Here is a 14,049-nt window from a genome sequence, read left to right as displayed (position 1 = left end):
TATCGGAAAATATTGTACGGTCGCGATCTTAAAACTTTGATGGAAACTCTTCAATTAAAGGGGCGAATGTAAACGGGATCTGATAAGGGCTGTCCCGAACGTGTACAGTGTGTTTTGATTGAGTCAAGCCCATTTATCAATTTGAGCGAGGTTACGTAATAAAAACCGGCGGCGGCGGCGGCTGCTGCTGCTGTCCGATGATTAGGTTGCTTTTGACGAAGGCAACTTTCACTTTTTTTAACGTTTAAATTCACGGCGTGAAACGCAACTCCCCACCCATTTTTTCCATTTCGAATTGTTCGGCGTCGACCCGCAATTATTTAATTTCGGATACCGGGAGTGGATAATTATCCATTTAAAAGCTACAATTACAACGATATATTACGTAATGTTTGGATTAAGTGATTTATTACCCTTAATACAATTAATTTTTTATAGTATTTTACTTTCTCTTTATATCATCTTATATGTTTCATGGTCTACGTGTAATAGATTTTAAATTACTATGGAAGTGCAAATTTGTATTTTTGATATGTAGGTATAAAATGCATTTATTTAGTATGTATCGAGTACAATGATTTATAACTTTAAGATTAATAAGACATTGAACGTTTTAAATGGGGATACATTGTCTCATTAAATTACACGTCTTGAGCGAGAGATGGCAGATAGATAAATCCACATCGAACGACGCAGAAAATTTACATAGAATTGTCGTCCGTTACCTAAAGGTCAATATAGGTAACAATACTATGGTCTTGTTCTGAATTACAATTAGACAGAGCCCGGGTAAGAAACTCGAAAGATTAACACCCCAGTTTATATAATAGTAGGTAATGTTTGCTTAAGATATATCTCCGGTGGCAATCCGACACAACCCATAACTATGTATCAGAACACCTCCGATAAGATTCCAAACAAACAATTAAGAGAACCATGTTTGTTTTCGACTTCAAATTAAAATAAATATAACCTACATTTTACCCCGTTTTGTGCGCGCGGACGGCGCCTTCCATTGTTTGCCTTGCAATTAGATAAGTTGTTGCGCAACCGGCGCATTGTTTGAGCACCTAGAAAGCTTTTCAAAAGCCAATTTCGACTCGACAGAATTATTTTCCATCGCTTCGATGAAATTGAAATTTATGATTAACACAGTCAGGAATTTTGATTGACTCATCTAAGTGTAGAAAATGTTTGATGGTAAATAATCCAATAATTATTTTTTCAGTTGAAATTATAAATTCTATATACTTACAGTAGTTATCTTAAATATCATTTATCTTTGTAGTAGCAATGAAAGTTGACACGTTTCTTTAGATATCAATTTATTTTAATGTCGTTTTCGATTACATTAATGTCAAATGTTACCAATGAATGCAACCATAAAATACGTTTCAAAAAATGTCAAGTTTTATAGATATAGGTTTGTACAACCAATTAATTAAAATTGTTTATGTTACGCAATTGGAAGTGTAGGTGTATGTAGAATTAAGCTATATAAAGTTAATATCTTCACTTTCTAACAAACAAAATGAAAGTTGATAAAATAAGAATAACTTGAAAAGAAAACTGGTTCTTTAGTGGTTTCGCCAAGTACTGATCATGAATAATAAGTTTCAAGAAACAAAAACATAGTCAAGTACAATCAAGCGAATTAAGCAGTGAAATGAACATCCAATAAATTAGACAGTGTTTTAAATCGACTTTATCACAGAAAATGACAGGAAGTTTAGACATGGCGAGAACATTTTGATGTACTTAAGCTCAGAAACATAGAGATAAGGAATTGGAAAAGCATTAAGCAGGTGAATCTTCGAAGAAGCACATCAACTTATTGAGACAGAACTTAGATTTATGACATCTATGTTGAGTGCTACAAATCAAAAAGTATGTAAGGACATGAGCAGAAGTATAACACATAATACAGCAAGATCAAAGATGCGTGCGGATACTAAATCATTTGCTATGGTCGAATAAAATGACTCTGAAAACAAAAATGACAATCTATAGGATAATCGTGGTACCTATATTGACATAAGGGGCAGAGTGTTGCCAGTTATCGAACAGAAATAAGAAGAGGAGTCAAAGAATAGTAATGGAACGCGGAGGTCAGAAGATGCATAAATAGAGTCTACACTAAAGCGGAGATAATAGAGATCAGAGAACTTGTATGGTATGGACACGTCATGTAAATGAGAGAAGGTAATGTTGAGAAGGTCATAAAAGCACGAAACTATATTTCAAAACAAAGAAGGAAACGAGGGACTGTTTCTGAATTGAATGAACGACAAAGCCATTTGATAGGAAGTATGACAAAAGAATAAAAGATGGCTATCGAAACACGGTATGCGAATATACTGCTGTGAGGAGACATTGTAAGAATATACTTGTACCTAACGTTAATATTAGGTCTTCTTCTCAGTCGGAATCTTGTATTCGAGAATCGTGTGTTCGTAAGTTGCTCCCCAGAGCGTTTCCCCATTCATCCCTATTGTCAGTCATCTTGATAAGGTCTGCGTATCTTGTAGGGACTCTTCCAAGCGACCTTTTGCCAACAACTATGCCCTCTAAGTCTTTCCAGGCCGTTTCTTCGCACATGTCCAAAAGTTTTTGCAAGTTTTCAGCTACTGCGTCTCGCAATCTACTTATTTGGGCGAAATACCCAAAAATACTATTTAGAAGTATCTTGAACAGTGCACGACGACTCTGTGGTAAAAGTGAAAAACTATCACATAAATGTTTCTGTATAATGACATTCAATATGTGACTGTGTTGCAAGATTTAAACGTTTAAGGTAATCAGGTATCTGAGACGTATAAAGTGAAATTAAGACGGGTACCAATATACTCAGTAACATAGCAGTCTTAATGGATAAAGTGGTAGAGTATTCGTTATCTATCATATACATTCTCCGTCCTAAATTTGGCTGAGGTCGTTTGATGCCGAGGCGCTGCCATTGTATGTCAACCAATTTTGGAATAATATAGTATGAATTGTAGCGCCTTGGTAGCCTTAACTTAATTAGACGAAATCATACAGTCTTATGATTTCTTATTAATGGTCTTATTAATGGTTTAGCAATGTGTTAATCAGAGACAATTCCAACAATTTAAGACTTTTTCTAATTAAGATCTACAAGGCTCTACAATTAATATCATATTAGTCCAAACCTGGAAAACATATTATAACACCTAGGCACAAGCAACCTAGGTTAAATTTAGGCCAGAGAATCTACAATTTTACTAATTATTGTGGAAATATATGTTACAACTAATTAATCCGAGGTCACTTGCGACCGAAGTCTACAATTAATACGATATCAACCTCAAACTGGTTACGGGTTACGGAAACTCGGCTAAATTTATAGCATAGAATTTATGACATCGTCTGATTAAGCCGCCGTTATTTGCGGCAGAAGTTCTACAATTAATATTATAGCAACCCCAAAACGATCAACACATTATAGTGTCTTGGCCACAAGCGACTTAAACTCAAGCTAAGATAAAGGGTCTATGACTTCGCTTAATTATTGTGGAAAAGTATGATTTGGCTCTACAATTAATTCATCAATCTTAAACTGGATAACACATTAAAGAGCATCGGTTACACGTGACCTTGGCTAAACTTAGGCCGGAGAATCTATGACTTTGCCTGATTAAGCTTTGGTCGCTGATTGTCAATGCCCTGTAATTAATCACATATGCACCCAAACGTGGTTAACACATAATGTAAATGATTGAGGTTGTTTGCGTATCTTGGAGGGGATCTTCCAAGCGACCTTTTGCCAGCTACTATGCCCTCTAAGTCTTTCCAGGCCGTTTCTTCGCACAACATGTACAAACATTTTTGCAATGTTTTCAGCCACTGCGTCTTGTAATCTATTTTTTTTGGGCGAAATACTCAAAAATAACAGTTTTAATGGATAAAGTGGTAGAGTATTCGTTATCTATCATATACATTCTCCGTCCTAAATTTGGCTGAGGTCGTTTGATGCCGAGGCGCTGCCAGTGTATGTCAACCAATTTTGGAATAATATAGTATGAATTGTAGCGCCTTGGTAGCAAATGACCTTAACTTAATTAGACAAAATCATACAGTCTTCGTTTAGCAATGGTCGCTTGGGACCGTGGTGTGCCAACATATATTACCCAATTCAATATCGGTGTGGTTTTAATTGCAACGACTTGGCCCCAGGTGATTTGGCTTATTCAGACAAAATTCCAAATTCTTTGTATGGAGGCGCAGCTGGATGTGTTAATCAGAAAATTAAGCTCTACAAGGCTCTACAATTAATATCATATTAGTCCAAACCTGGAAAACACATTATAGCACCTAGGCACAAACAATCTCGGCTAAATTTAGGCCAGATTTTAGGCTCTATAATTTTACTAATTATTGTAGAAATGTATGTTACAGCCAATTAATCCGAGTTCACTTGAGACCGAAGTCTACAATTAATACGATATCAAACTTAAAATTGGACAACACATTACAGATCATCAGCTAAAAGTGTCCTAAGTTAATCTTAGGACGAAGAGTCTCTGACTTTGTTTGATTATTGTGGAAATGTATGATTTCGTCTGATTAACTTGAGGTTGCTTGCGGGTATGTTGCTACAGGTTACGGCAACTCGGCTAAACTTATGGCATAGATATTTATGACATCGTCTGATTAAGCCGCCGTTATTTGCGGCTGAAGTTCTACAATTACCCAAACGTGGTTAACACATAATGTAAATGATTGAGGTTGTTTGAATATATTTTAGTAATTTAGTTAATAGATTTCAATCATGTTAATTCAATTTAGTAGGACAGTGTTTAGTATTCATTACAAAATATATAGGTCTTTGTCAAAATGTATAAAAATTGGCATATAATTGATCAGAAGAAATATTTTATTTTGATAAACTTTGGTTTATTATTGGTTTATAAACTTCTTGTACTAATATTGGTATTAATACATATTATATAATATATACATGCTACACAAATTTATAATTCTCCAAGATTTTGAAAGAACAGACAAGATATTGATGGAACACAAGTCGTTAAATCCTATCCACATGAGCAAATGTATTGGAGTATATCAAACCTTAGTTAATTTGTCCACGATGTACATAAGATGTTGATGAGTTTCTCCAATGTTTTGTAATAATTAAAATGAGATAGTTGCTACGTTCTTTTATACGTAGCTAAATCTTTATCATGCAAATCTACCATAAATATTAAAGTAACCGTAGTCATGGAGCAAATAACTTAGGAATAAAATGAGATTCAACAAGCACAAGAAATAATGCCGCAAGTAATCGACTTTATGACGGATATCATTAATGCAGAATATGTTTTGTAATGGCAAATGGTTACCGGCAAGAGAATTCGCATTAATTCTACTAAAGCTTCGACACATACGCAATCAGATTGTAATCCGATATGTCCACAAGAAAATTATTCTGCCCTGCACAGCTAACAATAACAATGTTGTATAATCATGTAATCAAGTTCAATTTCATCTAGAAGCATCATTAATTTATTGTGAAAATAATACTAAAATCCATGAAATTTATATCACCTACCTTCTAATGGAATATAAAAAATTCAAAATAACTTACATGATAGAACATTAATTAATAGACTGATAATCAGCTCCTAATTCGGAAATAACGTATTTGTGATTGCAAAATGAGGTAGAGTAAAAATAATACAAACATGATTTGCTTGTTAATTTTTCAAAACTAAAAAAATCATTGACATAAAAACGTCTACTTAAATAAACCACACTCTCGTGACCATATGTTATTTTTCGATCTTACATCTTTCTTTCTTAGTTTAAAAAAAATTTGGCAAGCAACAATTTCATGAATTATCTTTGGCAAAAATCACTTCGTAGCAAAATTCAATTTTATCATTAAAATACCAAAAAAATGCTATTTATTTATTTAGTTATTACATAAACAAATACCAAAAATAATTAATGTTTCATAGATTATACGATAATGGTCTGTCACATCATCATTATCATCGCCGGCGATCACTTTCGAAACGTGGCTTGGTCTTTTTAGAATCGAAGTTGCTACGAAAAACGCGTTGAACCGTATTGAAGGTGAACCCGTCGAGGCGCTTTACCGCAGCCACGAGCTCCGGCAGAATACCTGCAATTAAACACTCTGCAATTACGCTAAAATGTATCTCCGTATAGACCGCGGTGAATCGTACGTTTGCGGGACTCGGTGTCCTTGGTTTATGTCTTTCAACTTCTGGCCTAGTTTCAGCGAGCCTCGGCTCCGTAGCACGGTACACCGTCTACAGCGAACGGCACGTTTTTCCACTTGGACTTCGCATGCCGCTTCGTTCAAACGATGACGACGTCGCCCGTTAATACACTACGCTACACACTATTGTGACATAAGATCGCCGCGTATGCCGCTGAAAGAGGCTTTGACTTATACAATAAGCGACGTGCACCGCCTATTGGCTGTTTATGGCAAAAAAACGCAGCAAAGAAAAAAAAAACAAGAAGAAGAAGAGAGAAAAAACACAAGATGTACGTTCTCGTCTTTTTAAACAAAAGCCTGAAACGAAAGCGCGTTCAGATTTCCCAGAAATCCCCTGATGCCACACGAGGGGCGTTTTAATTCGCTGATGTTTTCGCTTTCTAAAAGTGACTGGGTTTTCCCTACGGGTGCTGAAACTGTTTCGTATTCTGTATGTGTTTTCTTTTATACATTAAACGAAGGACCGAGTTTATTTCTTGGAATTAAGTAGTGGTTTCTAAATTGGAATGAGGTTAATAAGGTCTTAAACTAATTATTAAATTGTCATCACGTCAAAATTAACGATTTTTAGTTGAATGAAATTTCGCGATAAATCATAATGATATAAACAAAATTAATTTTTTTAGTTTCTTTTTGCTGGATAACTTTCTAATTTACAAGCAAAAATTATATAACACATTTTTAAGCATTAAATATAAACATAAAATGATTGATGTTAATACAGTAAAATATCGATATAACGGATTTAAATATAAATCATAGATAGAATGCAACTCGGGTCTAGTGTTAGTTCCACTTAAGTTCAATGAAAATATGTAACAATATAACGCAGAATAACGATTAAAAATAGAACTAACATTAGACCTAGAACTCGAAAAATTCGCGAAACTTTCTAGTTCTAGGTCTAGTGTTAGTTCTAATTTTAGTTTAATGAAAGATATATAACAATCTAACGCTGAAGAACAACTAAAACTAGAACTAACACTATCATTAGAACTAACACTAGACCTAGAACTCGAAAAATTCTCGAAACTTTCTAGTTCTAGGTCTAGTGTTAGTTCTAGTTTTAGTTTAATGAAAGATATATAATAATCTAACGCTGAAGAACAACTAAAACTAGAACTAACACTATCATTAGAACTAAAGCTAGACCTAGAACTCGAAAAATTCTCGAAACTTTCTAGTTCTAGGTCTAGTGTTAGTTCTAGTTTTAGTTTAATGAAAGATATATAACAATCTAACGCTGAAGAACAACTAAAACTAGAACTAACACTATCATTAGAACTAACACTAGACCTAGAACTAGAAACATTCGGGTTTAGCCGTCTTAAGAGATGCACGGCTAACCCGAAACTTTCTAGTTCTAGGTCTAATGTTAGTTCTAGTTTTAGTTTAATGAAAAATATACAACAATCTAACGCTGAATAACAGCTAAAACCAGAATTAACACTAGCATTAGATCTAATATTAGACCTAAAACTAGAAACACTCGGGTTTAGCCGTCTTAAGAGACAAACGGCTAAACCCGACTGTTTCTAGTTCTAGGTCTAGTGTTAGTTTTAGTTTTAAATGCTATTCAGCGCTATATTGTTGTGAATTTTTATTGAACTAAGAGTAGAACTAACACTAAACCTAGAACTAGAAATATTCGAGTTTAGCCGTCTTGAGAGACGTACGGCTAAACCTGAATGTTTCTAGTTCTAGGTCTAGTGTCAGTTCTAGTGCTAGTATTAGTTCTGGTTTTAGTTGTTATCCAGAGTTAGGTTATTAAATATTTTTATTGAAGTAAAACTAGAACTAACACTAGATCTAGAACTAGAAACATTTGGGGTTAATCATCTTAAGAGACGCACGGCTAAACCCGAAACTTTCTAGGTCTAGTGTTAGTTCTAGTTTTGGTTTAATGAAAGATATATAAAAATCTAACGCTGAATAACAACTAAAACTAGAACTAACACTATCATTAGAACTAACACTAGACCTAGAAATAGAAACATTCGGTAAATAAAATTCTTGAATGACGATGAAAGTTTTTTTATTAAATTAGTTCGGTGCTACATGTTTCGACAATGAGTTGTCTTCATCGGACACGACGTCAGATTGGAAGAACATTTGGTTGAGTTGAAAGAAATGGTTGATGGTTTTTTCGTTTTGGCCGGACTTTTCTTTCAACTCAACCAAATATTCTTCCAATCTGACGTCGTGCCCGATGAAGACAACTCATTGTCGAAACATGTAGCACCGAACTAATTTAATAAAAAAACGTTCGTCCTCATTCAAGAATTTTATTTATTTTTCTACGATGAATTTGGAGTCAATCCTAGCCAAAAAGAGAAACATTCGCGTTTAGCCGTCTTAAGATACCAACGGCTAATCCCGACTGTTTCTAGTTCTAGGTCTAGTGTTAGTTTTAGTTTTAAATGCTATTCAGCGCTATATTGTATTTTTATTGAAAACAACCTAGAAACACTAAACCTAGAACTAGAAATATTCGAGTTTAGCCGTCTTGAGGGACGTACGGCTAAACCTAAATGTTACTAGTTCTAGTTCCAGGTCTAGTGTCAGTTCTAGTGCTAGTGTTAGCTCTTCTTTTAGTTGTTATTTAGAGTTAAGTTATTGTATATTATTATTGAACTAAAACTAGAACTAACACTAGATCTACAACTAGAAACATTTGGGTTAAGTCGGCTAGAAATGCACGACTAAACCCGAATGTGTCTAGTTCTAGTGCTAGTGTTTATACATGACGTCACAAACGTCGTGTTCGTTGGTATAAATATAAAGCCAAGTAGGCTGAACGCAACGGTGTGGAAACTGTCCGAATTTGTGTTAAAGTGCAAATTAAAATTTTTGGCTATAACGAACACTCCCTTCCCCGTATTAATCCGTTATATCGAGGTTTTATTGTAATATGTTTTGAAGTTAGGAACTAAATTATTAACAAATAGAAATACCAAACAACTAAAATATTTATAGCTCATGTCCTGGACATCCTAGACATCTATTAAATTGATTGGAGTGTATGAAATTGTGATACATGAAACAGTTATAAAATTATTGTGGGTATCCATTGGTACCGGTTTCGACTTTTAAGTCATCATCAGCTAAAATTTCAAAATTTGAAGAAAATGTTAAGTTTGAAAATATTATTTTATTCATTTAATGAATCATATAATAATAATAAACTGCCTTTATTTCCAGAGTAAAGAGAACAAACAATAATAATAGTAACTATAGTTACTATAATGCAAAATAAAGATAATCAAAAAAGAAAAAAAAATAATATTTAAAAAGAAAAATAACTTAAATACAAAACAGGTGGAAATCCTAAGGCGAAGTTCAGAATGCGACCATAATATGGCCCGCTTCTGCTCTTCCACTTAACCTTAAAAATAATTGCACTTTTATTCAATCGTAGTACATGCCTACTCCTAAAAACTAAAACTATTAATTGATTCTGCATTATAATCTTCATTTCACTTATAATCTATCTTATATATGAGCTAATAAAATAAAAAATAATATAATGAAATAAACAAAAACAAATTATTCCACTTGTATTAAAATTAGATTGATCCACCACAAAGCAAACAAGAAGTCACTGTCGCTCAAATAAATGCCTAAACAATAACGTATATGTATATATATGTGTTATTTCTATATTTTCAAACTTAACATTTTCTTTTAATTTTGACATTTTGGCTGATGATGGCTTAAAAGTCGAAACCGGTACCAATAAACTTTAAAATACAAGCAAGTAAGAAGTTGTATATAAAATAATTTCCTTTATATAACCTTTATATAGCTATAAAATTGGTTTGAATAAGTTCTTTTACTAATTGAAAGGAACCGTTTAAGATTTGATGTATTTAATTGAAACTGAATTGTTCGATTTTTGTGTCGATGCCGTTAGTTTTCCATATCAGCGCTTCAGTTGTTTACAAAAAGGAAATACAACTTTGAATCGCGCGCATGCAAACAAAACAAAGCGCGTCGCAGTGTGTAGAAGTGTCGAAAGTGTTATGTGCACACCGTGTTTTTTCCATAATTTGTTCCCCTTATCGTCGTACTGCAAGTTTATTGAACTGGCAACATGTAGGTCAAAAAGATAATGTACAATAACGACGGGTATCTTTACACGAAACTACATAAAACGCACGCGCTCGCTCTCGAACACACCGATTTTCCAACAATTTTTCCATGTTTCATAATATTTTTAATTGTCTTTATTAAAAATTTAAACAGTTTTTATTTTTACCTTTTATAGATCCGCTAGATGTGTGTGGTTGTTGCGTTTGGGTTTGAGTCTGATGCACCTGGTCCAATTTCTGGTTCACATTGCTCCACATATCATACATTTTGAATTGTCAGTTCACTCTGTACACCTTTTTTTCTTCCACACGAGCTTCTCGTACGAAATATTATTATTATTTAACACAGACAGATTCACACGGTAACTGTTAAGAACACACAACGGGAAAAACGTTCTTCTTTCGGCGTTGTTCGATGATCACAACAGTGTATAAGTACACGGTTACGATTTTAGTTTAATAGTAATATAATAAAACAAAAGGAGCGAAACGCGTGACCGACAAAGTTACGTCACACAATTACCCAAAAACGGCAGTCTTGTCTTGGAGAGTATATCCATAGTTCTCGGTATTCTTATCTATCCTTGTTCTTTGTACGTTTTACACAGTAGACTTTCCATCTCTTCATACTAGCTTCGGGAAGTTCGTTTCACTTCGGCCATATTTCGATTGATGTTATTTCTATACCTAATTTTATTAACATATTTTTAGGTGATTTTTTTTGTAAGTGGATATGAATAGAATTTGAAAAGAATGCAACTTTCTACAAAAGTAAAAACACTGTAAACGAATAATACATTTACCGCAATATACATTACGAAATCTATTCATAACCGATATGTCGTGGTTTTGTTTGTAGAATTGCGGCTAATTTATCATAACATGATACGCGATCCGAGGAATTGATATAGTATGCGTCCAATGCACCCGATGTTTATATTTCTAATAATCCGGAAGTAAAAAAAATAGCATCAAAACAACCGCGAAAAACACCGCGCGCTCGCGCTTAAAACAACCGTTAATGTCGACGAGAATTTTGCGATCACGTTCTGGCTACTAAAGTAATCGCTAACGCATAACACTTCAACCTACCTCAAGCGACCTTACATTATGCTGTGTTTATTTATTCTCTTGATATATACACGATCCGCACGCGAATTTCTAACGTTCGAAAATCTGCAATAACTCTTCACATGTAATATAAATAATTTACTTTAAGATCCAAACTGTTAGATGTGTCATAAGCACAACATTACTTTCTAATTTAAAAATATTTTAACATCTAACTTAATGGAGGAAAAAAAAATCAACGTTTATACGATGTCAAATAACAAATAAAAAGAACCATATAACTGGATACTTAACATTCGTTGGACGCGTACACACCTTGCGAGAAAATACCAGAGAAAAATCGCCTTGGTGTAATAGGTTTATGAAGGTTGCCAAGGTGCAATGACATTATGACTCGCTCGGAAAAACATCTAATGCTGTGCGTGTAAAAGGCTACGATAGAATTTCTATTAATATACTCAATTATAAGTTAAAAGGTTCTAAGTGAGACCCAAATAACTAAGTAATTTGTAACATCAAAAAAGCTCATCATATCATATCAGATTATATCTATCATCAACATCATCATCACATAGAGAAAGCGATTGGTACTTAAAAATTCATCAACACTCCTTTATGTTTTATATACAGTAAAACCTCGATATAACGGACTAATACGAAGTAAGAGAGTGTTCGTTATAAGACGGCTAAACCCAAATGTTTCTAGTTCTAGGTCCAGTGTTAGTTCTAATTTTAGTTCAATGAAAAATAAACAACAATTTAACACTGAATAACAATTAAAACTAGAACTAACATTAGGACTAGAACTAACACTAGACCGTGAACTAGAAACGTTCAGGCTTAGCCCTCTCAAGAGACGCACGGCTAATCCTGAATGTTTCTAGTTCTAGTTCTAGTGTTAGTTCTTCTTTCAGTTCAATAAAAATATACAACAATTAAAACTAGAACTAACACTGGACCTAGAAGCAGAGACATTTGGGTTTAGCCGAGAGTCTTTTAAGACGGCTAAACCCGAATGTTTCTAGTTCTAGGTCTAGTGTTAGTTCTAGATTTAATTCAATGAAAAATGTGCAACAATCTAACGCTGAATACCAACTAAGACTATAATTAATACTAGCACTAGAACTAACACTAGACGTAGAACTGGGGATATTTGGGTTTAGCCGAGCGTCTCTTAAGACGGCTAAACCCGAATGTTTCTAGTTCTAGGTCTATTGTAGGTTCTAGTTTTAGTTCAATGAAAATTTGTGTCAATCTAACGCTGAATAATAATTAAAACTAGAACTAACATTACCACTAGAACTAACACTAGACTAGAACTAGAAACATTCAGGTTTAGCCGTCTTAAAAGACGCACGGCTAACCCTGAATCTTTCTAGTTCTAGATCTTACTACTTATAGTTCAATAAAAATATAACATAATTTAACGTTGTATAACAATTAAAACTAGAACTAATACTAGACCTAGAACTAGAAACATCGGCTAAAGCCGAAACTTTAATTCTAGGTCTAGTGTTAGTTCTAGTTTTAGTTTAATAAAAAATATGCAACTCTAGCACTGAATAGCAACTAAAACTAGAACCAACACTTGCATTAAAATTAACACTAGACCTAGAACTCGCCTAGAACTAGAAATATTCGGGTTTAGCCGTCTTAAGAGACGAGCGTCTAGTGTTACTTCTACTTTTAATTCAATGAAAATATACAACAATCTAACACTAAATAATCCAGCGAGGTTTTACTGTAGTGTAATGTTTTATTAACATTCCTCAAAAGCTTTTAGTACTCGAAACTGGTTGTATTAAAACATTAACATTACCAAGCACAAAGTTTTTAATACCTTATAACTCACTTAACAACATAAAATTGTAATTGTAATTATAAAAACACGCCTAAGAATAAAGTTAATTTTCTCCTCAAAAAATGTAGTACTTTATTGTTTTTAGATTGAAATAGGGATTTCTTTTTAAGGGTTACGTAACGGGTTTATAACTGTATATTCCCTTTAAAGACGACACCGGGACTCATTCACAGATAACGTGAAGCTTCTCTTAACTTTAATCGACCTCGAAGAGCTTTCCGTGACCCACACCCTTTACTTATTACTACACAGATTATACAGATAAACGCGATACGACGTAGATATTAATCTAAACGTTGATGGATATCTTAATGTTAAACTTGAGGAGATTTATCAGTGTTGATGTAAACAGTTTGGAATTGAAAATAAGCGCCTACGGGAATCGACGGTGTTCGTTGATTCGTGGTTGAAATTGTGGGTGGAAATTTTAATTACCGACGACGGCGTATCTACGCGTTGGCGACTTCCTCTGCAATTTTCTCTTTCACGCGTTTTGTACCTGGGGCGTTGGGAGACGGCGACAAAAAGCTCTAGTGGTGGCGGTACGGCGGGGGCGGACGGGAGCGGAAAAAACGCGCCACGAGTAGAGAGAGAGAAGGGCGCTATTTGAGGATGCATACAACGCCGCCAGTGGTAGAGTGGTGAATCAATACTATGCAGTTTAAAGACGATAGGACGGAACGAAGCGCATCCTGAAAGCTCTCGAGAGCTTCCCTACTCTTTCGCAGTAGTTCTCAACCGACCGGGGGTTTTCT

The 14,049-nt window shown here is 34.3% G+C and overlaps 1 protein-coding gene across 5 annotated transcripts in view; it reads right to left on the bottom strand.

Annotated features, from left to right (window-relative positions):
- Positions 1-14,049, bottom strand: part of LOC111425506 (Hormone receptor 3) — a 175,280-nt gene that overhangs the window by 45,926 nt on the left and 115,305 nt on the right. The window contains exon 2 of one of the 5 annotated variants that reach the window (XM_023059613.2): positions 10,530-11,049. The exons of 3 other annotated variants lie outside the window; for them this stretch is intronic. In XM_023059613.2, the coding sequence (XP_022915381.1) occupies positions 10,530-10,629 (100 nt within the window). In that variant the 5' untranslated portion in view covers positions 10,630-11,049. Of the gene's footprint in view, positions 1-10,529; positions 11,050-14,049 lie in introns of those variants that run through there. One more of the 5 variants, XM_023059637.2, reaches the window with a different exon arrangement.

The sequence above is a fragment of the Onthophagus taurus genome, chromosome 7, assembly GCF_036711975.1.
Source record: "Onthophagus taurus isolate NC chromosome 7, IU_Otau_3.0, whole genome shotgun sequence".
NCBI classification, from domain to species: domain Eukaryota; kingdom Metazoa; phylum Arthropoda; class Insecta; order Coleoptera; family Scarabaeidae; genus Onthophagus; species Onthophagus taurus.
Note: the sequence above shows the minus strand (reverse complement) of the source record. Positions and strands in the feature narration are given on the sequence as shown.